The following is a 25,981-nucleotide window of genomic DNA, read 5'->3' as shown; positions in this document are numbered from 1 at the left end:
TGTAATGCTTAGTGCATTAGTCAGTTCCCTCATTGCTATAAAGAAATATGTGAGGCTGGGTAATTTATAAAGAAAGGAGGTTTAATTGGCTCACAGTTCTGCAAGCTGTACAGGAAGCATAGTGATTTCTGCTTCTGGGGAGTCCTCAGGGAGCTTTCAATCATGGTGGAAGGTAAAGGAGAAGCAAGGCATGTCACAAGGCCAGAAGAGGAAGGAGAGGGGCGAGGAGGCGCCACACACTTTTAAACAACCAGATCGCATGATAACTCACTCATTCAGCATCAGGAGAACAGCACTGGGGGAATGGTGATCCATGAGCCAATGACCTCCCACCAGGCCCCACCTCCAACACTGGGGATTACAATTTAATACGGGATTTGGAGAGGGACAAGATTCAAAACATATTACTTAGTTTACACATTTGTATCACCACCAGGCTGAGAGCTATTCTAACAGCTCTTTGCATCTTGGTATCTTCAACACAAAGCACAGTCTTTGGCATATAGTGTTTATAATTATGTTGCAAATGAATAACATAGCTCATTTAATATGAAGAAAAATAAACTATCAGTGATAATAAAGAATCTATACTTGAAAATAGGTATGATTTTCAAGAAAATTCTTTTTCAAATAAGGTATTTTTATAGAAAATAAACATTAACATTTTCTTACTTTCTTTGTTTTGCCCATTGCCTTCAGGATGGAAAGATTCAGGTCTTCAAGTGCTGCTAGTACATTCTCATACTCGCCCAAGTGCTGAGAAAAATATTCTGAAAAATGAAAATATTGAAATAAATTCATATTTGAGTTTAGGTAACCATAAAACAAAAAACAAATCAACAAATTATTTACTCCTTAAATGAGTAAAACAAAATGTCAGCTATAAGTAAAAACTGGAAGGTTTCCAAATAAGACTAAATAAGGTGACAATCTGTTCATTTTACTAAGACATCAAGAAAAAAGAACAGGAAACCTGAATGATTACCGTTATCCTTGAAGAAATGTTGCTTCCTACCAAAGTAGGAAAAAATGAATCTGGATCTACTGACAAGGATGTTTCAATAAAAAATTGTTTTTGACAACATAGTATTATAGATCTCACTGGGATAGTAATTTTAGAAAATAGTTAAGTTACATTTTATTGTTTCTTGGAGGAAACATTTAAGGAAGGTAAGCTTTTTTCAAGGTTAAGAGTCAGTGACGCAAAACATGAGAGGGTCTTCTGTGGCATCTTCTATGTAACTGTCCCTGTCATGATCTTTTTCTTTTATTTTTAAACAATTTGGGCAGAGAAAAAGTAAAGTCTATCACTTTTTTCAGTTGCTAGGAATAAATAATATAGTGGATTTGTGATTAAGATTATAAGTATGGAACATGAACTTATCCTAAACTAGTAAGTTGAAGTATATAAATATGCAAAATCTTATATTTACTCATAGAAATCTATACATTTCTATAATGAAAGCAAAATAGCTTAACATAAATTTATATATTGAGAAGATCTAGGGTTTTCAGACACTAAAAAACGAATAGTTCTCACCATTCCTGTGAACCCTTCCTTGGATGAACTGTAGTTTATTACTGTCTCTCTTTAATGTGCCACAGTATTTGTGGAACTAAATTGAAATGATAAATATAATCACATATAAGCCACTTGAGATTATGGGAATACATTTCAGCATGTTTGATGGAAGCTGCATTGATTAATTTATTTAAAACTCTAGGAAATATTTGTTTATACTGATATTAATAGCAACTGGAAAGTGCCATTGACTGATAAATTAATTAATGTACAGACTTCTTTTGAGAAGAAAATAAACACAGGTGAGCACTAAATCAATTCCAGATCATGGGTGTCAAAATACTGTCTGTATACACTTAGGTTAAAAACAAACAACATATTTTTGACAAAAGTAAAATGCATTCCTTAAAAACAATGTGGTGCAAACTGTCTCTTATAAAGATTCTTTAGAAAGTGATTAGTTGGAAGACAAATAAGAAAGTATTTACTCCCTAAATACCTGCTTCAAAATAACATTTTAATTTGTGGTTATAATGTTGACTTTTTGATAAGGTTGACAAATATGTCTAACTTTATTTATGCAATTATTTATAACAAAGGAAGTCCCTGTGCAATTATTTATAACAAATGAATACTCTTCATCAACCAGCGAGCAGTTAATGTGGCTGTAGAATATTCATAAGTTGGAAAAATAATGAATATCAGAATTGAGTCTATACTATGTTGAAACAAGCAAAAAGCATTAAGAAAAGCCAAAAAGTGAAGCTGTTACTTCATTTTTATTTTAAAACTTGTATAATAATGCCTCAAAGAGGATGTGATAGGGGTTTTAAATGCAAGTAGACAAAAATATAAAGTGAAAACATGCTGTGTCTATAATCTCAGCATTTTGGGAAGCCAAGGCAGAAGGATACTTGAGCCCAGGAGTTTGAGACCAGCCTGGGCCACGCAGCATAGTGGTATGTGCCTCTGATCCCAGCTACTTGGGAGGCTGAGGTGGGAGGATTGCTTGAGCCTGGGAAGTGGAGGCTGCAGTGAGCCGTGATAGCATCACTGCACTCCAGCCTGGGCTACAGATGAGACACTGTCTCTTTAAAAAAAAAAAAAAAAAAAAAAAAAAAAAGAATGTGAAAACAAAAAAATTGATGCTAAAAAAGCAAGTCTCTCTCTCTATCTATACATAAATATATATAGACTATATATATAGACTATATTTATCTATAGATAGATAGAGAGAAGTAAAGCCACTTTTTAAAATAAATATTTCATTCATAGACAAGATATTTGGCTTAATTAGTAAAGGTTCCTGGAGAGAATGTAAGTTGTCTTTCCACTTTGCAATTGGACCTATACACACAGATTCAGGCATATGCTGATAAAGCATATGAGAAAAACAACGACTAGAAGCTTCAGAACTGACACCTATCTAGACTTCATTATTTCTTTCCTTCATTCATCCATGTGTTCATCCCAACCCTCCAAATTAGAAAAAAGGAACAATCACTACATAGTAAACAAAATGACTGAGAAGGAAGAGAATTACCATACTCAAGTCGTGGATAGGAGCTTAAGTTGGAAATCCAAGTGTAAGGGTTATTTTGAGGTGGTGCAGCTCAGTGTCACTAAGGCTCTTTTATAACTTGCTCACTGAGGGATATGGGTCAGGCAGTCAAGGCAAGGGGGCTCCAATAAACTCAAAGAGGGAAGTTAGATGAAAGAGCCAGACACATCCAACATAGATAAAGAGAGATAACTCCCCTCCATTTCATCATAGCGAGTGTTCACTTACTCATTCTGTGGCCTAGCATACCTTTACTTAGGGACTTTTATGTGCTAGGTGCTATTGTAGGAGCTTGGAATACAAAGGTGAAAAGACAGAAGCCCTACAGTCAGAGAGGAGAGATAAACATTCCAAGCATTCCAAGAAACAACTGCAGTACACATAATCATTGTTAAAGACAATGGTTTGAGAGCCCAGATACAAGGTGCAATCCAGATAGAGGATAAAGCAGGAGAATTGCTTGAACCAGGGAGACGGAGGTTGCAGTGAGTGGAGATTGTGCCACTGCACTCCAGCCTGGCGACAGAGAGAGGTCCTGTCCAAAAGAATGCCCAAGTCTGCCTGGGTGAGTCAGAGAGGACTTCTTAGGAGAAACACCACCAATGGCTCAGTTAACAGATAAATAGGACTGAACTTGCTGGATACTCGGAGGAAAGGCATGGAAGCAGCTGTTTTCCTGTCATGTTTGCAGGAGTATGTGTAGTTCAGCACTGCTAAGATATAAAGAACAGGACTAGAACATATTTGATAATGGGAGGCAGCAAGGAAACATGCTAAAAATCAGTGATGGGAGACAAAGCTGTATGTGTTGGAAACAGTCCTTGCCAGATGCTCTTCCATCCTCAAGTCTAGGTCAGTGTTTTTGACCACCTGCATCAGAATCCTCTTGTACCTCACTGTTCAGTTTGTTTTTGTGGACCAGCAGCAGTTAGTTTCACCTGGGACCTTGTTAGAACTTAGTGTCCTAGACCTGCTTCCAGTCCTGTTGAATCACAATCTGCATTTTAATAAGACCCCCAGGTGATTTGTAGGCATAACCTAAGTTTGAGAAGCACTACTCTAGGGTACTTGTTAGACGTTAAGATAACTGAGAAGGTCTCATTTAGTAAATCACAATATTTGGGTTGAGGGTGAGGTTCCCTAGAAGATTATGATGCAGAGTAAATCTGAGACCACTATGGGCAATGGGAAGCCATGGAACAATTTTGAAAAGGAGAGTGATATCCTCAAATTTTCCTATCAGAAAAGGAAAGGATGCACTAAGGATGATTTGGGAATGTTGGTGACACCATCAAGAGAGAAGGGAGGCATCAATTGCCAGGAGGGATTTCATCACACAATTAGGACTATGAGCCATGCCAAAGCTGTGAAGTGGAACGAGGGGTGGAGTCCAGAATTTTGCAGATCTGCAAACTCCAAGATGCGGCAGGCAGGAGGGAAGGACAGTGACATCTTTGGAAGTGGCTGAGCTTTGACTAAAGTTTTATTCCAAGTTTCTCATGTTTCTCATTTGAATCACAATGCAATTGTGAGTGGGGCAAATGAATATTGTCCTTAAGTCATGGCATTAGAAAGAATGATTTGGAACAAATACTGATTCTTTAAAATGCTTTTCCTTTGGTAACTATAATAACTTCCTGGAGAAAAGAACTATTTTGTTGAAACCTGTATGTGGGCTTCATGAACTTCAGCAAAATAGAGTTGTACTGCACATATGGCAATATGTGAAAACCAATCCTCATCAGTTTAAGTGAAGTATCATTGAAAAGTAGAGTCTGAACATTAGGTATGATGAAAAAGTAGAGCACAATTTATAAGCAGATGTAGTAAGCCTGTTATCTGTCAGAAAGCAGGCCATATTCTCATGGATATCCAATGTGCCATCTTCTCTACTAAAATGCTAACAATAAATTAGTTTCTCCCTTTCTTTCTGTACTTGATCAGTGGTGTTGCATTACCAAACTACAGTTTTGTTTTGTTTTTCTATCCTGCACCTTAGTCTTTCAATGTTGTTGAGTTTTCAGATTAGCTTAATAATTCTGTCAGAAGCAAAGGACCCACAGCTGCCACAAAAGTCTCAGCAGAAACTGGTCTCACAAAGTATTCTCATGAGTTCAGATGAGTCTCATCTAAACTTCTCAAGTAGTTAGAATTTCTCAAGTAGTAGACTAGGTAGAAAAGAAAATAATTGAGATGAGAGAGAGTGTTAAAACCCACATGTTCCGAATAGGGAGGTCAGTCAGATCTAGAAATGTGGGCTATTTTGAGGGGATGCAGATAAGTGACACTCAAACTCTCTTATATCTCGATCATCAGTGACATGTGCCACTGGAGGAGGACATAGCAGTCTGGAGGAGGGCATAAAGCCTTCTGATTTCCTAGCACGCAGACTTGTTGGCACAGGTCTCTCAGCACTGTCCAGGCTCTGCCAATGCAAGCTGGTGCTGCTCTGCAGCTTGGGTGCTTAGTGCACAGCTACTGAAAGGAACCTTGGGTATGAAGGGAATAAGCTTTTATTCTGGAGTTTCACATACCCTCAGTTTTTAATCCATCTTATTTATATACTTCATATAACTTTTAAAATAGTTTAATAATTGATAGATAACAGCCAGCTAGATGAGAAATTATGCTATTAAATATATTCAACCTTGCTCACAGATATGCTTTCCTACAGATATGCTTTCTTACAGATATGCTTTCTTACAGATATGCTTTCAGATCAAGCACATTCACTGCAATTATTCTTCACCCATTTATAAATATTTCAACTACCTATTCTTAACCACCAACTTCAAGATCTGCAAAACGGTTCAGTAAAAATGAGTAAGGTTATGAAAACAGTCATAAACATGGTAGGGCCAGGAAAGGTAGTAATTACACTCCTGAATGCTTTAGATTGGAGCTAATTATGGTAGAAATACAAAATCAAAGCTTTAATGCCAGAGTTCAAACACAATTGCCTAATTAAAATTGAGTTATGTATTGACTGATAGTGATAAGATATGGCAAAAAAAAATGCATTTAGGAAGGCCTTCACAATTGTATGTGAAGAGTGGATAATTTTGGCACTTCTATAAACTGCTGGTGGGTGTTCACCTTAGAGAAACCTTGATTGAGGCATTACATGTTTGGGAATCTACTATCCAGAATTACTTGAACATGAGTGTGAGAATAATGTATATGAGAATATTTACTTCAATCCTGTTTTTCCCATAGAAAGTTGTATTCAAATTGAAAATCCATTAAAAGTAATTTGATTGAAAAGAATTAAGGAACATGAGATACTACGCAGCCTTTAAATAAAATGAAGGAGAAGGGGATGCAATTGTACTAATCATATAGTATAATCACTGTTGGAAAAAAACAACAACACATACACATATATATCAATGTCAATATACACATAATAATGTCTGGAAGAATATGTTCCAAGTAAATAGTAGAGCTCAGTATTGGGGACGACAATGAGGGCAGAGAAGATTGACATATTAGCTTATACGCCTACATAATTCTGTTAAATTTTAAAAATAGTAGTTATGTATTACTTTCACAATTAAAATTACAAAGACATTTTTTTCAAAATAAATATTTTAAATTCTAGGTCCTTAACTTAGTAACTGACAAATTAAGTAAAAGCCTCAGAATTAAAGTTTTACATACCTGCAACTTTTAATTGGCTTCTAGGAAAGAACATATGAAATCTACTTTTCATGCCAATCAAATTCTGCCCCTCCCACGCACAAGGGGGAATTTGTGCTGGGTGTGAATTGACATATTTCACTTGCTAACACTGAAGCATTTGGCTTTGATTAGAATCCAACTTAAATATTTACTTTATATTCAGAAAATAATGAGAAATGAAATGACACTCTGGAGATTAAAATGCATATTCTTGAACAGAGAGGGGGAGGATTATAACACATGACTGTGAATACAATCACTGGATTTAAAAAACACAGAAAAATTCCTGTTGAATTAAAGCCCCACATACCTATTCCCTAACTAAAACCATGGGGGGAAAATCATAGTCAAAGTTTTTTCCATAAATACAGGATAAGCACCTAATCCAGTTCCCCTATTATAGAAAACAGGCATAGTTTTAAACTATTTTTTTCAGGAGAGGAGTAAGTGGAGCTATGCTATCATACTTTAAAATTTGAAGTACTTTTAAGGGAAAATAGATGATAACACAATATTCCTTAATGAAAATAGGCAGGCAACATAGCAATTAAAGAAGAACCACTTAGTGTTTTTATCTTAAAAGCCCTTATAACAGTTTGCTTTGTCATCAGCTGTGGCCTACCCAGGGAAAGTTAAGTGAAAAACAAAGAATAGATATAAATGAATGATTTGAGGAAATAATTACTTTGGTCTGACATAGCTAGACATTTTAGGGAAATGGGTCTGCCACCTTAATGAAATTAGCAAGATAATCTTGTGTTTTCCATTTTATCTTTTCACTTCACTGACCAGGACTATGTGCACATAGATGAGAGTGGACCATAACTTGGCCTTTACGGTGACTGCTATTCATGGTAAAGCCTCATGGCAATGGTCCATATGGGCACTTTCAGGTACTTAACCATGTGTGCACAATGCTACCATCTGACTGTGTCTGAAAGAATGGCACAGTTTTCCCTGTTGGTATTTCATAACTAACAAAAGCATGACCTCCTTTGGTACCAGAGTACCTTGCTCCTCCATAAACGTATTTTGAATTTCAGTTGGATTTTCCTCCCTGAACATGAGATGGATACTATGCTAGGATAAGAAGCATGAGTTTTTTACAATCATTGGAAAATTTGAAAGGTCATGGTTGGATATTATACTCATTTTGTTCAGTTATTGCCTTGAAACCCTGTATTCTGATATTTTGTTATTGTATAACATCTTTTGATGTTGCTCTACCACTTTGATGAAATGGAAAATAACCACTCGTGAATATAAGAAAATGGCCTTTTTGATGATTTTGGTAAACTCTAAAACTGTAAGAATTATAAGATATTCAGGAAGTGCTGGTAGTTTCAATGAGGAGTTCTCAGAGAAAACTCAACTCTAACTACCAAAAATGTTTTGAGCAGCCTAGACAGTAAGATCAAACTTGGATAAAAGTATTATCTTAAACATTTATCTTAAAACATAAAACATTAAACCTTCCAGTATTCAGAGAAATATAGCTGTTTCAAATTGAATAGTCTCATAATGTTCCATTTTTTCATAAAATAATAAAATATAAAAATTTTACCTTTCCATATTTCTAATCTTTAACTATTGTTCCAACCATAAAGATGAATAAAATAAATGAAGAGGCTATTAAACCAGACATTTGCAAAGATTTATCTGTCCCCATTGAATCATTTGTTTTGCAAGTGACATTTAAAACTCCAGAATGATTTAGGCAGGTATGAGACAAAGTTATTTTTACATTTCAAGAAGACAGCTTTGTAAAATAGTAACAAAAGGCTTGTGCAGAGAGTAATGAAGTTGTGTTAAACACCAATTTAAAAATATATTCAAACTTGTGGAGAATTTGCTCTTGTGAAACTAATGTACTGATTGTAATAACAAATCTTCTTCTATGTACAAACTGATGAGGTCCGACTATTTCTGGAGTGAAATACATGGATATTTTGAGCAAAATTCATGGATAAAGATAAATGCCTTGAGATCTCAATTAATTTTTCTTTTTCTAGAACTCCTAATATACAACATTAATTTCAAGGTTGATGTATATCAAACAATACTCTTTTTGCTTCTTAAACAAGTAATGGGTTTGACTGATCTTAAAGAAACACTTACCACATAGTTCTTCTGTGTCAAGATTGCTGAAACAATGAAAAAAAAAAAAACAGTGTTATTACTTTGGTATTATTTTTAGCTAAGTTTTTAAATAGTTAAATACAGTTAGTCTCCAATCTATGTTATCAATTGATAGTATGTAGTTAGGGTATTTCTCTTATAAATTCTACATTATTTAAGTAGTCATAGGTCAATTTACAATGATTATGTCAGATTCTTTGGACAAATAATTCCTGATATTCGTGTTTTTCTCTGCAACATGATGGGGAAAAGAATGCATTTTGGTAAAGAATGTAGGCTTTGCAGCCAGAATGCCTGAGTTCAAATCCTGACTCTGCAATATACCTTCTATGTGACCCTGGATACTTTACATTTCTGTGTCTCAATTCATCTGACCCAAGATGGGGATAATAATAATTTCCGGTTGATGGGATGCTGTAGGGTTTAAATGAACTAATACATGAAGCACTTAACTGTAATTGGCACAAAGTAGGCACTTGATGAATGTTAGTTATCATGAGTCCTGACTTGATAGAAATGCTAGAATTTCCTTCCTAAATTCAATCTTTGAGGTAAGTTTGATTCAATGCTTATTTCATATGATTTCTAAAACAAAATAAGAAATTACATTACTAATCAACAATATAAACCTATTGCTCTTAAGAAGGCAAATGCAAAACATCAAGATGAAATGTTAGCAAATATAATACATGACTATAAGAATAATGTCCTTTACCAAGAAAGGTATGCTACAGGAATGCAGATGGTTCAATATCAGGTAATAAATCAATATAACTTATTACACCATAACTTAAAGGAAAAATGATCATATTAACAAATGCTAAATGGGAGTTTCCTAAAAATTTAACAGTAATTCATAAGTTTTCAAAAGTTTAAATGAAACAGAAATAGAACTTAACCTTGTAAAGATGCTGAAGACTATTAAAGAGCAACTGCTAACATTAGTAGTTAACTGAAAATCTTGACTTTATATAGTTGTCACATGCTCAATGTAAATATTCTTCCTAATCCAGTTGTCCTTTAAGTAGTAGCCAGGTTTGCTAACCAGGACAGGCATTGGTATAAACACTCCAAACACTGGGTGCTTTTACGAGCTCTGTCACTCATTTTTAAAAGTTATTTTAAACTCAGTATTTCATTCTAGACACTAAATATTTGATCTTCGACAAATCATATCTTCATAACTAAATGAATGTTTTTGCAAAGTAATATTTGCCACCAGGTAGAATATGCTAAGTCTTCTCCAGTAATTTCGATGTGGGCTCCTATTCATTCATTCATTCCACAAACATTTATTGCTATGTTCCAGGCATTATTCTAACTGCCATAGATGTATGAGGTTGCAATAGATACAAAGATGTATCTGTCAGATTACTTGTCTCTAGAATCTCAACTTAGAGGTAGACTCATACAGCACATAAATAATTTTAATGATAAAATAGTTGTTATGAGGGAAATAGAGAATTGGCAAAAGGTGTCAGGAAATATATCATAGAAGATAAAATTGTCAAGCTAAATCTCAAACGTTAAATTGCTGAGCTAAATCTCTAAACAGGAGTAGAGGAGGCAGGCAAAGGAAGAACATTCTGGTTAAAAGAAACACCGTTTGTAATAAAAATTAAAAGTATGAAAAGAATGTCATTAAATTTCAGAAAACCGAGTAGATTTTTTAGTTAGAACATAGATCAATAATGAGAGAATGGAACTAGACAATAAAAGGCCTCATATGATAACCTAAGAAGTTTCTACTTTACCTTTCTGTCAATTTGTAATTATAGAATACTTCTTAAAAGGTGAATAACATGGTTATATTTGCACTTTAAACAGGCCACTGACGGGTTCTTGGTTGGACAACGTATTAGCCTGTTCTCACATTGCTATAAAGAACTACTGAAGACTGGAAATTATAAAGAAAAGAAGTTTAATCGGTTCATGATTCCACAGACTGTACAGGAAGCATGGATGGGAAGGACTCAGGAAACTTACAATCATGGCGGAAGGCAAAGGGGAAACGGACACCTCTTACATGGTGGAAGCAGGAGGAAGAGAGAGAGAGTGAATGGAGAAGTGCTACACACTTTCAAAGAACCAGATCTTGTGAGAACTTACTCACTATCGCAAGAACGGCAAGAAGGACTTAAGCCCCCACCGTGACCCAATCACATCCCACCAGGTCCCTCCCCAACACTGGGGATTAGAAATTCAACATGAGGCCAGGCATGTGGCTCAAGCCTGTAATCCCAGCACTTTGGGAGGCTGAGACAGGCGGATCACGAGGTCAGGAGATCGAGACCATCCTGGCTAACATGGTGAAACACCATCTCTACTAAAAAAAAATACAAAAAACTAGCCAGGTGAGGTGGCGGGCGCCTGTAGTCCCAGCTACTTGGGAGACTGGGGCAGGAGACTGGCATAAACTCAGGAGGCAGAGCTTGCAGTGAGCTGAGATCAGGCCACTGCACTCCAGCCTGGGCGACACAGTGAGACTCTGTCTCAAAAAAAAAAAAAAAGAAATTCAACATGAAATTTGGGTGGAGACACAAAGCCAAACCATATCATTCCTCCCCTATGCCTCCCAAATCTCATGTCCTTCTCACATTGCAAAATTCTATCATCCCTTCCAACAGTCCCCCAAGTCTTAACTCATTTCAGTGTTAACTCAAATGTCCAAGTCCAAAGTCTCATCTGAGACAAGGCCAGTCCCTTCTACCTCTGAGCCTGTAAAATCAAAAACAAACTAGTTACTTCCAAGATACAATGGGGGTACAGGCAGTGGCTAAATACTGCTATTCCAAAAAGGAGAAACTGGCCAACACAAAAAAGGCTACAGGTCCCATGCAAGTTTGAACTTCAGCAGGGCAGTCATTAAATCTTAAAGCTCCCAAATAATCTCCTTTGAATCCATATCTCACATCCAGGCCACACTGATGTGAGGGGTGACCTCCAAAGGCCTTAGACAGTTTCAGCCCTGTGGTTCTGCAGGGTCCAGCCCCTGTGGCTGCTTTCATGGGCTGGCATTGAGTACCTGTGGCTTTTACAGTTACAAAGTGGAAGTTGTCAATGAATCTACCATTTTGGGGTCTGGAGGATGATGGCCCTCTTCTCACAACCCCAGTAGGCAGTGCCCCAGTGGGGACTCTCTGTGGAGGCTCCAACCACATATTTCCTCTCTGCATTGCCCTAGTAGAGATTCTCCATGAGGGTTCTACCCCTGCATCAGACTTCTGACTGGATATCCAAGTATTTCCATTCATCTTCTGAAATCTAGACAGAAGCTCCCAACCCTCAGTGCTTGCCTTCTACACACCTGTAGGCTCAGCACCATGTGGAAGCTGCCAAGGCTTAGGGTTTACACCCTCTGAAGTAACAACTAGAGCTGTACCTTGGTCCCTTTTAGCCATGGCTGGAGCTGGAGCAGCTGTGGCTGTGATGCAGGGTTCCATGTCCTGAGGCTGCACAGAGCAGCAGGGTCCTAAGCCTGGTCCATGATTTTTCCCTCCTAGGCCTCCAGGCCTATGATGGGAGGGGCTGCCGTAAAGGTCACTCTGAAATGCCCTAGAGGCATTTTCTCCATTGTGTTGCCTATTAACATTCAGCGCCTCTGTACTTATGTAAATTCATGCAGTGTTGAATTCCTCTCCAGAAAATGGGTTCTTCTTTTCTACCACAGGGATGGGCTGAGAATTTTCTAAACTTTTATGCTCTGCTTCCCTTTTAAATATGAGTTTCAGTTTCGGATAATCTCTTTGTTCTCATATATGAGCATATGCTGTTAGAAGCAGCCAGGCCACATCTTGAATGCTTTGCTGCTTAGAAATTTCTTCTGTCAGATATCCCAAATCATCTCTCTCAAATTCAGAGTTTCACAGATCCTTAGAAAGGGGCACACTGCTGCCAGTAACTTGGCTAAAGTATAGCAAGAATGACCTTTACTCCAGTTCCCATCTCCATCTGAAACCACCTCAGCCTGAACTTCACTGTCCATATCACTATGGACATTTTGGTAACAACCATTTAACAAGTTCTAGGAAGTCTCACTTTCCCTCATCTTCCTGTCTTCTTCTGAGCCCTCCAAACAGTTCCAACCTCTGCCTGTTACCCAGCTCCAAAGTTGCTTGCACATTTTCAGTTATGTTTATAGCAATGCCCCACTTCTCTCTTACCAATTTTCAGTATTGGTCCATTCTCGCATTGCTATAAAGAACTACTTGAGACTGCATACTTCATAAAGAAAACAGATTTAATTGACTCAAGGTTTTGCAGGCTATACAGGATGCATGGCTGGAGAGGCCCCAGGACACTTACAGTTATGGTAGAAGGGAAACAGGAAGCAAACACATCTTATATGACAGGAGCAGGAGAAAGAGAGAGAGTGAAGGGGGAAGTGCTACACAATTTGAAACAACCAGATCTTATGAAAACTCACTCACTATCACAAGAACAGCAAGGAGGAAATCCACCCCCATGATCCAATCACCTCCCCCCAGGTTTCTCGCCCAACATTGGGAATTATAATTCAACATGAGATTTTGGTGGGGACATACAGCCAAACCATATCAGATAGAAAAAGGGTGAAAAGGGGGGCAACAGAACAGTTTGCAAGTTATTACTACAGTCCAGGCCAGTTCGCAGAATGGGGACTATAATCCAAGTGGCACACAAGGCCAGTCACTGAAGGAGCAAGAAGAAATATTTGAACTTCTATTTGTATTTATATTTACTGTTAAACATTTTTATAATTTTACAATGGGTAAATGTGAATACAGTGGTGCATTTGTATAATTGATAAATAAATCTATATACCTATATCTGGATTGCTAAAAAGCAATAGCTAATAAGGGATTTTGATCAGTAACAGTTTGGAAGTCTAGGAATGATAGACAGAAAAGAATAGATATATGCAAAGGATTCTCAGGTAAAAACCAACAAAACTTGAAAATGTATTAGAGTCAGGATTAGAGAGCTTAGAAATTTTTAATAGCACCATTGCAAACATTTTGGTCATCAAAACGTCATTTTCCTAACTGTAGTGTTTTCATAGCAGTTCAGACTTGAAAAGGACATAAAAGTTCACCTTGTTTTTATATTTGTTTTCCTCAGAATGGTTTGCAGCTTCATAATGAGATTTATTTTGAATTTCCAAAAGAATGAACAGCCCTAATCCATTATTGAAAATGAAATTACTTGGAATATATCATACAACACAGCAGTTTAGAATAATCTGCATGACATTAGTTCTACTTGTTCCTTAATAAAAGTCAAGGTTTATAAAATACTAGTGTTTGCAGCCTCAAATATTCCTTTATTCAGCTGTTTTTGTGCTACATTGTTAGTAGTGGGTAGTAAAACACTGTTGCAGAAGGCTTACATGGGTGAATTCTAGTGGAATTCATTTCTTACCATGATATATATATCCATTTTTTAGTAATACAGAATTTTAAAAAGAATACTAATCCATAGATAAGCCTTGTGTACATCTCATAGCATGCAACATTTTCCTGCTGCTACTTATGTTTACAGCAGGAAACTGTATTTTAGTGATGCTATCAAATTAAAAAAAAAAAACTAAATGGAAAGATGAATGCTGGTTACATAGTAAACATATTCCTGTTGAAAGAGAATCAGAGGGTTGTTATACAAGAATGCATTCTCAGTAGATGCCAAAGAAAAGTAAAGAACAAATATGTTAATCCCAGCCTGACTGACAATACTGAAAAGAGTGAAAACAAACTAAATGCTCATTAGATGAATACCTGATTAAATTATGTATCATTGTAAAATCATTAAAATGTATCTAAAGGGTTGTCAATAACTTGGTAAAGCTATGTTTAAAAGTTATGTCAATATTAAGCCAGATTAAAAATAGTATGCATTAGTCCTTTTTCACATTGCTACAGAGAAATACCTGAGACTAGGTAATTTATAAAGAAAAGAGATTTAATTGACTCACAGTTCCACACGGCTGGGGAGACCTCAGGAAACTTGCAGTCATGGCAGAAGGAACCTCTTCACAGGGCAACAGGATAGAGAATGAGTGCCAGCAGGGGAAATGCCAGACATTTAGAAAACCATCAGATCTCACGAGAGCTCACTCACTATCATGAGAACAGCATAGGGGAAACCACCACCATGATTCAATGACCTCCCACGACACATCGGGATTATGAGGATTACAATTCAATATGAGATTTGGGTGGGGACATAGCCAAACCATATCAAGGCATATATACAATGACGAAAACATGTATTTTTAAAGGCTCAGAAGAAATGAGCAGCAATAGCCAACAGTGGGCCACATTGCTTATGGATGCTAGGGCTTCTGGTGGGTTTGCTCTTCTGTCTATATAATTTTCCATATCTTTGTTTTCTCTAATAATTAGGTTTCATCCATAATGGGAAAAATAAAATACACATTGTGATTAAAAAGAGAAGAAATCAGGAAACATAAGAGGCGTGAAGCATAAAAGGTAAGTTTCATAGTTATTTTGTTCTTATTATTTAACTTCCTATACACCTATTTGGTATAAATTGCATTTGATATGTCAGTTTGGACAAGACTTTCAATTTTGCAAAAAGCCACAACATACACAATTTAACTCCATTCATTTGCAATCCTTAGGGGCAGCTGAAGTTGTTTTGACTTTATTCTTCTGTATTGGGCACTCCAAGTTCTGATGATCCAAACTCCTAAGAAATATGTTTATTGATCAGGAAAATAAAAAATATTTGGGATATGCAGTCTGACATCTTCTGGGAATTTAGAATCCTCCTAGTACTCCCCTTTTATATGCCAACTCTCGATTCTAGAGTACGATCTCAAAACAATTTTGCATTCAGGTTAATATTCTTAGTTGTCTCTCTTTGAAGTGTTTTTCTGCAGATTAGCTGTCTTTATCACTTCAGTTTATTTATTTATCATATTATACTTTAAGTTCTGGGATACATGTGCAGAACTTGCAGGTTTGTTACATAGGTATACATATGCCATGGTGGTTTGCTGCACTCATCAACCCATCATCTACATTAGGTATTTCTCCTAATGCTATCCCTCCCCTAGTCCCCCATCCCCTATCAGGTCTTGGTGTATGATGTTTCCCTCCCTGTGTCCATGTGTTCTCCTTGTTCAACTCCCACTTATAAGTGAGAACATGCGGTGTTTGATTTTCTGTTCCTGTGTTGGTTTGCTGAGAATGCTGATTTCCAGCTACATCCATGTCCCTGCAAAGGACATGAACTCATCCTCTTTAATGGCTGCATTGTATTCCATGGTGTGTATGTGCCTCATTTATTTATCCAGTCTATCACTGATGGGCATTTGGGTTGGTTTCAATTCTTTGCTATTGTGAACAGTGCTGCAATAAACATATGTGTGCATATGTCTTTATAGTAGAATGATTTATAATCCTTTGTGTATGTACCCAGTAATCAGATTGCTGGGCCAAATGATATTTCTGGTTCTAGATCCTTGAGGAATTGCACACTGTCTTCCATAATGGTTGAACTAATTTACACTCCCACCAACAGTGTAAAAACGTTCCTATTTCTCCAAATCCTCTCCAGCATCTTTTGTTTCCGACATTTAATGATCGCCATTCTAACTGGCATGAGATGGTATCTCATTGTGGTTTTGATTTGTATTTCTTTAATGATCAGTATCACTTCAATATATAAATAAGAACAAAGGATTATGACTTCTTACTAAAAAACCACTGTTTTAAACTCCTCCTTTGCATTTCCTGATCATATTTAAGTTTATTTTTAGCTTCCGCTGCTTCAAAACTAAAATTCCTATACACCGTGAAACTAATTATGAATCTTTAAATTCTGAGTCTTAACTCATGTTTTACTGAGTTTTCTCTTCTTAGCCCATCAGTCTGAATATTACCAGTGCAGAATAATTTTTTTTTCGGTTGGCAAAATAGTCTGCTAAACACTGCTACACCCGTTAATAGCCTAAAAGGGTTAATTGGGTCTTACAAAGACATTTACAACAGTATTTGAGGCAGGATAATCTAACCCAATAAACAATATGCTGAGCTACTCTGATGGAAGTAGACACACCCATTGGTTTATTGGCAGACTAGCAAGTAACAAATATGCTCAGCCATCATTGTATTCTCCATTTTACAAAGTAATATTATAATCTCTCAATTCATAAAGATAATTTGAGCAGATTATGCTTCCATTACTAACAGGTCAAATGTGTTGAGCAGGTTCTGGCACACTAAACAGAATGGCATCAATGAAAATCAACAGATGCAGAATTGGGAGATTAGAAGAATGATCAAATATCTAACCTTGCAAATATTTTTGAGTTGTTCTTAATTCCATGAATTATATTTGTAATTTATCATATACAAATCATATTAACAGCAAAGAGACAGTAAAGATTGTAGAAAACACTAACCTAGAAATAGATGTGCCTCCTGCAATAGATCAGGTGCTGCAGATACCAACTAAACTGAATTGAGCTCTATGAACTGGGTGAATTTAACCTAGAAGAATGTGGTGATGTAATAGATGCAACCAAAGGGATATCAGGAACAGATGTTATTCTGATAGCCCAATAGGCAGGAGCCAATTGTTTCAGTCACCAGAGTACTGAGTCCATATCTGAACACTAGGGCCTAGCACAAACACAAGCCTTACTTCTAGAGGAACAAGGATATTGTATGGGTTATTAAATAGCGGTTTGAACTGTGCAATGAGCTGAGAAAGCCATAACCAGGGTAGAAGTGGAGACTGGTTCCTATAGTCAAGATACTCAGTTGTCAGAAGCAAGATGATACGTAAGGTAGGGCTGGCAACATAGTGGAACATGGTGTTGAGTTCTAGAATAGAACTGTGTAAACACAGATGAGAGCTCTTCAAATCCCTTCTGCTTAAGACCACAATTATTCATAGAATCCTGAGTGGGTCAGAGCCTAAATATATAGAGGGCTATGGAGACTTGTATCAGAGAGCATTTGGCACCAGTTGGCTTGAAGCCTGTCTTATAGAGGGTATAGTGATCATCACACACCCTTCTATCAGAAGTCTATAGGAGTCCAGTCTATAGGAGGTCCCATAAGCAAGACTCTGAACCTCTCTAATTCTGGGGCAAATTAGGGTCAGACTATTTTCATACATAAACACAGTACCTCATGTATGAGAGAGAAAATGGAATTGGCAAAACATATCTTATTTTTCTCAAGCTGCTGGGGGTGAGCACTTCTTCCCTTTTCATTTTACTGATTGATTTTTTTCTTATGTCTTCCACCACCTGCTACTTCTCATATTTGTTGGATTCCATGCTTGTTCTGCTCAGCCTTTCTTCCATTATTCTATAACATCATCTCCCTGTCACTGGGGAACTTGCCCTTAACAACGTTATTCCAGTGGGACTGTGGATCATAGTTCTCCATTTGCACCCTACCCCAATCTAACCCACCCTGGCCACAGACATGTGCATAGATGTATTCTCCTCTCTCTTTGACTGTGAGAAATGGTACAAAATTGAGCACACTGCACAAATGGGGCTGTTAGAGTACTCCTTGGATATTTTATGTCTGCTCTCTTAGGCTCACCCTTGCCTCTGAAGTGGCTAAGGTAAGATGACATAAGCCATGCACCATCAAAAGCTATTCCCTCTTCCCCACTACATGGTAGAATCCCATCTACAGCAAAACAGTATAGGACAATCCTGACAGAGAAATGATGGGAGAGAGGGGTAGGAGAAGGAGTGGGACAGCATAAATGAAAAAATAATATTAATGACCCCAAATCCTTAGAATCTCTGTGACAAACTTTATACCAAGAGTCTCCACTTTTTGTAAGTCAATGGGTTATCTCATTTTGTTTATGCTATGTTGAATTGGGTTCTATAACCTGAGGCTGGAAGGAGGCTGACTTAAACAGAGAATTCACAATCAATGAGAGCACTACCAAGGGGAAAATTAAGCTTTCCATCATATGGGACATACATTTCCAGTCTTCTACTCTGTTCATTTGTGTCTGTTGCTGAGTAGTTTAAGTCCCTCCCTCCATCCTCCCTCCCTCCCTCCCTCCCTCCCTTCCTTCCTCCTTCCTTTCTTCCTTCCTTCCTTCCTCCCTCCCTTACTTCCTTCCTCCCTTCCCTCCCTTCTTTCCTCCTTTTTTTTTTCCCATGAGAAAGTTGTTCTTATCCATTTCCTTTTCCATCTGAAACTCTTCCAGAGCCTCACAAATGTTCTCCAGAGCAGTGCTTCTCAGACTCTCTGTGGTACAGGATAAGATTTTTACATTTCCAGTTCCTGCCAGATTGATATTTTTGTTGAAAAGTATAAAAATTGATTACTAAATTGTGTGCTTGGAGGTTGCAGCAATATCAAATTGCTATAAAAGTTTCTAAACAACTCAAGCTTTTTTCCTATCTCAATATGAACAAGTAACACTTTGAGGACCAGCATCAGTCTTCGACCCACACTTTGAGTCACACCAGTATAAATAGCTGCTACAGTTCAAGTGGGTTCTAATACTTCTGTTTTAATTTTCAGAATTTATTTCCAAGAAATGTGGGTTGTGTCAGAAACATTAGCACAATATGGAATAAAAACTGGCTTCTATTTCCGGTAGAACTGCTTCTTGTTCTGCCATTAGTAAGTAGTCTCCATTGTCTAATCTCTTAAAATAATTGGATTTTCTAAAATCAATTTAGTCCAATTTTAATTGAAAAAAGAAATAATTCTAGATTTTAAAAACATAGGAAATAATGTAAAGAAAGTATTAAATGTAATAACAGTCTCTCCTCTCCTTACTACTTAGTGGAATTTCTATATAAAATGGCTTGCTTTGGCATATATAAATTGTTTTTGCTAATAATAGGGGGTTCCACAAAATAAGTGGGTTTAAGTTTCAGAAGACTCACGCACATATTTTTATAAGTACACAAAAGCATCAGAAAATTGTCCTAATTTAAGAAAGCTTGGTGTGACTAAGAATGTCTTAATCTTTTCAAAAATTGAAAAGAACTCAAAGAAATAAGAATGTTACTTTAGAGAACAGGAAAAATGATGGGTTTAGGGTGTATTTATACTTTTATATGTATGCAATGAAGAATTTTTTTGCATAATTCTGAATCTGGCATGCCTCATAAAATGCATGCTCAATCTTTCTACTAGTATTCTAAAACCAAATGTGTGGGTTTATTTCAAATATTAGTTTGCTTTTGAGAAATCAGTCTTTGTCACCAGGAAGACAGTATAAGAAAGGCAAGTAGAAACATACCAGAAAATTGCTCAATATAGTGGAGAAAGATTGGGAAGAAAAAGCAAAAATTTTTTTTTTCTTCTTTCAGATCAGTACTGTGTTTTCACCAAAATCCATACAAGCGCTTGAGGTGGACAAAGGGGGACAATTGATTCTTCTGGGGTTTACATATACTGATGTTACTGGAAGGGAAGATTTTGCAAAAATTAAGCAATATATAAAGTTTAAAAATGTAAAGTGTTAATTATAAGTAAAAGAGAAGGAAGATTACTGTGTGGGAACAAAACACTTGGTATCTATTTCAGTTTTCTCATGTACTCATACAAGTTTTCTGGTATTCTGAACTTTGCATGTGAGTTAGGGTGGGAAAATAAGGGAAATACTTTGTTAAAACATTTTAGACTTTTCATATACTTTATATTTCCAACGTTCAATAGAATTTCTTCCATTCCACTTACTAAGTTATCCCCTCAAAATATGGCTTTTTAGTGATCTTATATTTTAAAAATTCAGTCTCAAAGAGAAAACATATTAATTCAAACATAAACAACTACAAAAGTCTGTGTAAATATGCTGAACAATGTATTCCTTGAATAGCCTGCATATGCCCCTTCAGGACCAATAAATTCACCTACATCATTGGTTTGCTTCATAAAATACCTCATTTTACTAAGGTATCTAAAATTAAAATTTGCAAGTTTATTTCAAATATCAACCTTGCCATTGAGAACTCCATCTTTGTTATCATACAGGTAGAATACCTCCGTGTTTAAATGGGTAATACATGTGCATTGCACAACATCTAAAACGTAAAAAGGTATCTCCAATGAAACTTCTGTTTTCCTCCCACTTCATTCCCTAGCCACATAAGGACAGCTGTTATTTCCAGTTTCACGTGTGTCTTTCCATGAATATTTTTACATTTACTAACAAATTTATGCATATATCCGTTTCAATCAGAAAGTAACAAAGTGTACAGGATATTCTATATTTTGTTTGATTTACTTGAAAACATATCTCAGACATCTTTCTTTATCCATATAGAGTATTACTTCATTGTTTTTAATAGCTACATTGTTTTCTACCATAATTTATAGAATCTCTACTGAATGAATTTAACTGTTAAAACAGGTCACTTCCAAACTAATTGAAAAGTAGCTGATATGGAAAAGACTACTATATTAGTGTGTTCCTAACTATCTTCCTAAGCCCAGACAATTCCCTCTCCAATTCATCCTCCATTCATTGCTAGTAGATGACATCTTATTCTCAAGGTATCACTATCATGTTTCAAACTTGGACTTAAATCTATATGGCAGAGAATCAAGAGATCTGGGTTTGTCCTGGTTCTACCACTTACCAGATATGTGATCTTAGGCAGGTTACTTACATTTCTAAGCCACATTCCCTCAAATATAAATTAAGGTTAATAATATTTTTTTCACAACATTGTTTGGGAAGATCGAATAACCTAGTATATGCAATGTCTTTAGCCTGGTGCTTAACACATAATTAGTATCCCCTAAAGTGGTAGCTCTTATTCTAAGAGACACTTAGATAATTATGCTTCAGCAGACCAAAGGGGTTAGAGACTCTTGATCATTTTCCATGTGACAGCATTTCCTTTACTCTTAACCATATGGAATTGGTTATTTTTCATTAGGAGAGGATGGTGTTACAATGCCTAGCCTATTCTATTTCTAGTGATAATTTATATATATGACAAGGGAAAGATAATAAATACATGAGATGCTCTTTAATCTTTATATCTTGCCCTATGTCAGGGAAATTTTGCATGCATGTTTCTTTGAAAGAAGTTCAAATGAGGAAAGGAAGTGTGGAATTACGTGTCATCCCTGACAGTCACATCAGGTTACCTTGAGAGACAGAAGTCCCTATTTACAGAGCTTGCCTGTTGCCTCTCCTTGGCTGTCCCTCCTAAGATGAACAAGGGAGACATTGTAGAGAATGCCTTTAATTCTCCTTGGACAGGGAAGCAATTGTAATAAAAACCTCATCACAGAAATCATAGGAGCCAGTGGACGTGATACTTGACTGTTGCCGAATGTTATATTGAATAGAAAATAAAGCAATCTGCAGAAGTGCCTTCTGTCTTCTTAGAGCATCTTCTTAGATAGAGCACTAAGCTTTTCACTCACAGTCTTATAAAAGCAATCTATTAATTAGTGAGAGATCTGTAAGGAAGAAAAATCACCCCTAACACTTAACTTAAAAATTTCCCAAGGAGCCTCAAGGCTAACCTTCCCTCACAATACCCTAAAACTAGGGGAAATATTTTTGCCTCCATAGCTTTGTTCCTGCTCCCTTCTGAATCTTCCTTCCTTCCTCTCATATCATCATATTGGGCTCTTTCAATGCCCTGTGTGTGTTCTATCTTCTTTGCAATTATCTCTCTGACCATCATCTGCATCATCTGCAGCTTTCCCTCTTCTGAACCCTCAGCAGTAATTCTTAGCCTTTTCTGCATCAATGATCACACTGAGAATCTGACAAAAGTTATGAATAATCTCTTTATTCATCTATCCATCTAGCACTCTTGGAACTGAATATATACTTATGCACAAAAACTAGCTTGGTAATCTGAGGATGTGCTAAATCTATCCTTGAAACCCTAGGTTCTACAGAATGTGTCTCCAAATCAACCAACACAGCACAACCCACAACCTTGTATTGTTATTTAGCTGATAAATACATGTGTTATCTTCATACTAGTTTAGTAAGTTCTTGAACACACGGATAATAAATTTTTAATGTATTGGCATCATTTTTAAAGTTCTATAAATACTTCTTAAATACAGTTGCCTTTTAGGAGTTAGGAGTGTAACAGGAATAGCGATGAGTCATTGTGCAGTGATCTTCAAAACTGGCTGCCCATTAGAATCACCTAGAACATTAAAAAAGAAATAAAAAGAAAAAAAAGAAAAACACTGATGCCAGGGTCATGACCCTCCTGAGAATTCTCATTTAATTGTTTCTGGGCACAGCCTTGGCCTAGTGATATTTTTTAAGGTCCCAGGTTATTTTAACACGCAGGAAAAGTTGAGAACAACTGGTGGTGGCCAGTAGTGAAATTGTCCAAGTCAGATTTGTCAGGTTTGAATCCCAACTGTTGTCCTCTAGGTACATGGTCTTAACCAAGTTATTTCCTTGCTCTGAGGCTCACTTGTAAAGTTGCTGTGGGAGTTTGGCTTCAGGAGAGAATATTTCCCTGTACACATTTTGGTGCAGTAATAATCTACGTGTAACTATGTTTTTCTCAGCTTCAAATAATAGTATCCTTATTTTAGGATTAATGTAAATCTGAAAAGGTAAAAAGAGATATATTAAATGTGTACTTATTACATTAGAAAAAACGGTAAGCTCCATTTCAGTTGGCTGAATAGTGCTGAAACCAGCTCAATTTTCCCACAGAATTAATGTTTATAATTTTTGAATAAATATAGAAATTGGCCCGCCCCATCATAAAGCTTGAAACTTACATTTGTCTTACCTGAGTTCCTTTGTGAGAAAACCAACTACCAGGCCTCTCAGATAGCATCAAGCAACTGAAATTCACCAGATCCCTGCATCCAGATGGTGAGACACCAGACCCCTCATCCATCATGATTGACTAACCAACCACTTGCTTCTTGGTGACCTGCTCCTCTTCCTTATCCCTTCCTAATTCCTGTTTTCCCACACATAGTTATATTCCTTTCCTACTCTATAAAACTCTAATTTTAGTCAGTTGGATTTGAGACTTATCTCCCATCTCCTGGCAGACATCATCCACATTAAAACCTTCTTCCCTAGCAATACTCATTGTTTCAATGGATAGCTTTCATTACAGCGAGAAACCACAGCTTGGCCAACACCCAGGCATTCAGCAATAAAATGCTGGTGCTGTGACTTGGATTGCAGTGCTTGTGGCTCAGTGGCCATAGGCTAGAGAGATCTGGAAACCTTCCCAGCAGCTGCCCATCTATATTTGTCCAAAGGTGGGTTTGTGTTTCTCTGTCTTCCCTCACCGCTGCTGGCCCCAACCATATTCTTGATTACTTAAGAAGGACAGCCTTTGAAATTTGACATCTGTGTCCATAAAGGTGAGTGTCTTTTATGGGTACTAGACTGGCATGAGAGTAAAAAACACCCCAACTGTTTGAGCTTGAACTCTCGTGGCTTGTTAGTCACTGCTGCAGTTAGATTGTATTTTGATAATTGTTTATTTGTGTATGTGTGTGTGTCACTGTGATCAAGGGAACACAGGATTTGATGTAGGAATGCCCCCACTTAGGTGCATTCTTCAAAACTGGTCTGAATATAGTTACGAGTCAATGGAATGATAGAAAATGATATTCTTTCGTAATGCTGTTTGGCCCCAATATTCATTGGAATCTAGAGAAGTTTGGCCCTTCCAGGGGTCTTTCTGAGGAGTTACATTTGCTGGGTTTTTTTTTTTTTTTCCTTCAAATTGTGAATTTTTTATCTTGTATTGTAATTGGCTATGATCATAAGAAATAATTTATTCTCCAGGCTCAGATATTCATGGAAAAACTCTCTTTCTTTCATTAGAAATGTTTTTCTGACAATGAGGAAGTGTTCAGCTGAAGAAGTTCAAAACTCTTTATATAGAGAATTTTACAGTTTTGCAAATATTTTAACAATATTAAGTGTGTGAAATAGAACTCCTATAAAATAATTAGAACAGAGTTTTACACTTAATGTTTTAAATTGTGGCAGATGGTACTGTTGATTTCAGGGGACTTCCTTGGATTACTCACATTTCTCTGATGTACTTACTATACCTGATTCCAGTTGGTGAGAAGCATCAGTGTCTTTATTTCAAGATGGACACAACCCTTGATATTTTATTACCATATTCTCAGTGCTCATGTTGGGACTTCAATTATTGCTACAGAGCAATAGTGGTTAAAAATAATACTTTATGAATTTATTAAAGGAGATTTTCATTGTTGTTTAAACACATTTTAGATTGGGATTGACATGTAAAGATATTGTTGCAGGATGATACATTGTCGTTTCTGCATTGTGTGAAGTTGTTTTTATTGAAAATCAAGTGACATTTCAGAAGAAGTTCTATAACAATTATGCTTCATGCTTAAAGTAAAAATTCTCAGAGTTTAGTTTTAAAAATGTAATTTTTAAATTTCAATCTTATATTCCCAATATTTTCATAAACCTATATTTTGATAAAGTACTGAGTCACCACTTTATATCCACAAAGGCAAATAACTAATGTATGAGAATTGAATACTTTTTACTAATTATTGTAAATTCTCCTACTCTTTAAATCAGTAAGAGGTCCAATTTCATGAAAGATTGAAAATAAATTGAATATCTGGTATAATATAGGAGAGGTTGACCAAGGAAGAATTGTAGCTTGGTACCAAGGTTAAAATGACATTTGTCTATTGCCTATTGTTTATGTTAAATTTGATTTATTTTTCTTTAATTATATTTTTAACATTGCTGACAGAAATTACGTTCCTGTGTTTAACATGAAAAAGCATATATATACAAGTTAAGTATATTGAGTGAAACACTTTACAAAGTCATACATTTACAAATTTTTGAGAGGTTAGCTACTAAAATTAATTTCACAAGGGAAAGCCTTCGTTCTACAATATACAGTTTTTCTTCTTAGTTTTGAATTAGAAGTGGCATCTGTTTTAGTTCTGAAAATATAACTTGGCTGTTTCGCACTGCATCTGAATATTGTTTTCTGTAGGAGCGGGATAGATAATTATATATAGTATCATAATATTCTTTGTATCCACATGCCAAGTGGGAGTAATATTTATTTAATACTCTTAGATGCCTTATGTTACCCA

General features: G+C 36.3%; 1 protein-coding gene across 2 annotated transcripts in view; it reads right to left on the bottom strand.

Annotated features, from left to right (window-relative positions):
• Positions 1-25,981, bottom strand: part of NECAB1 (N-terminal EF-hand calcium binding protein 1) — a 182,044-nt gene that overhangs the window by 92,565 nt on the left and 63,498 nt on the right. For both annotated transcript variants that reach the window (XM_010353848.2, XM_030937753.1), the window contains exons 4-5: positions 8,883-8,908; positions 673-770 (exon numbers count right to left, since the gene is read on the bottom strand). In XM_010353848.2, coding sequence (XP_010352150.1) covers positions 673-770; positions 8,883-8,908 — 124 coding nt within the window. The remainder of the gene's footprint in view (positions 1-672; positions 771-8,882; positions 8,909-25,981) is intronic.

This window comes from Rhinopithecus roxellana, chromosome 9 (genome assembly GCF_007565055.1).
Source record: "Rhinopithecus roxellana isolate Shanxi Qingling chromosome 9, ASM756505v1, whole genome shotgun sequence".
Taxonomy (NCBI): Eukaryota; Metazoa; Chordata; class Mammalia; order Primates; family Cercopithecidae; genus Rhinopithecus; species Rhinopithecus roxellana.
This window is presented reverse-complemented; position numbering and strand designations above follow the sequence as displayed.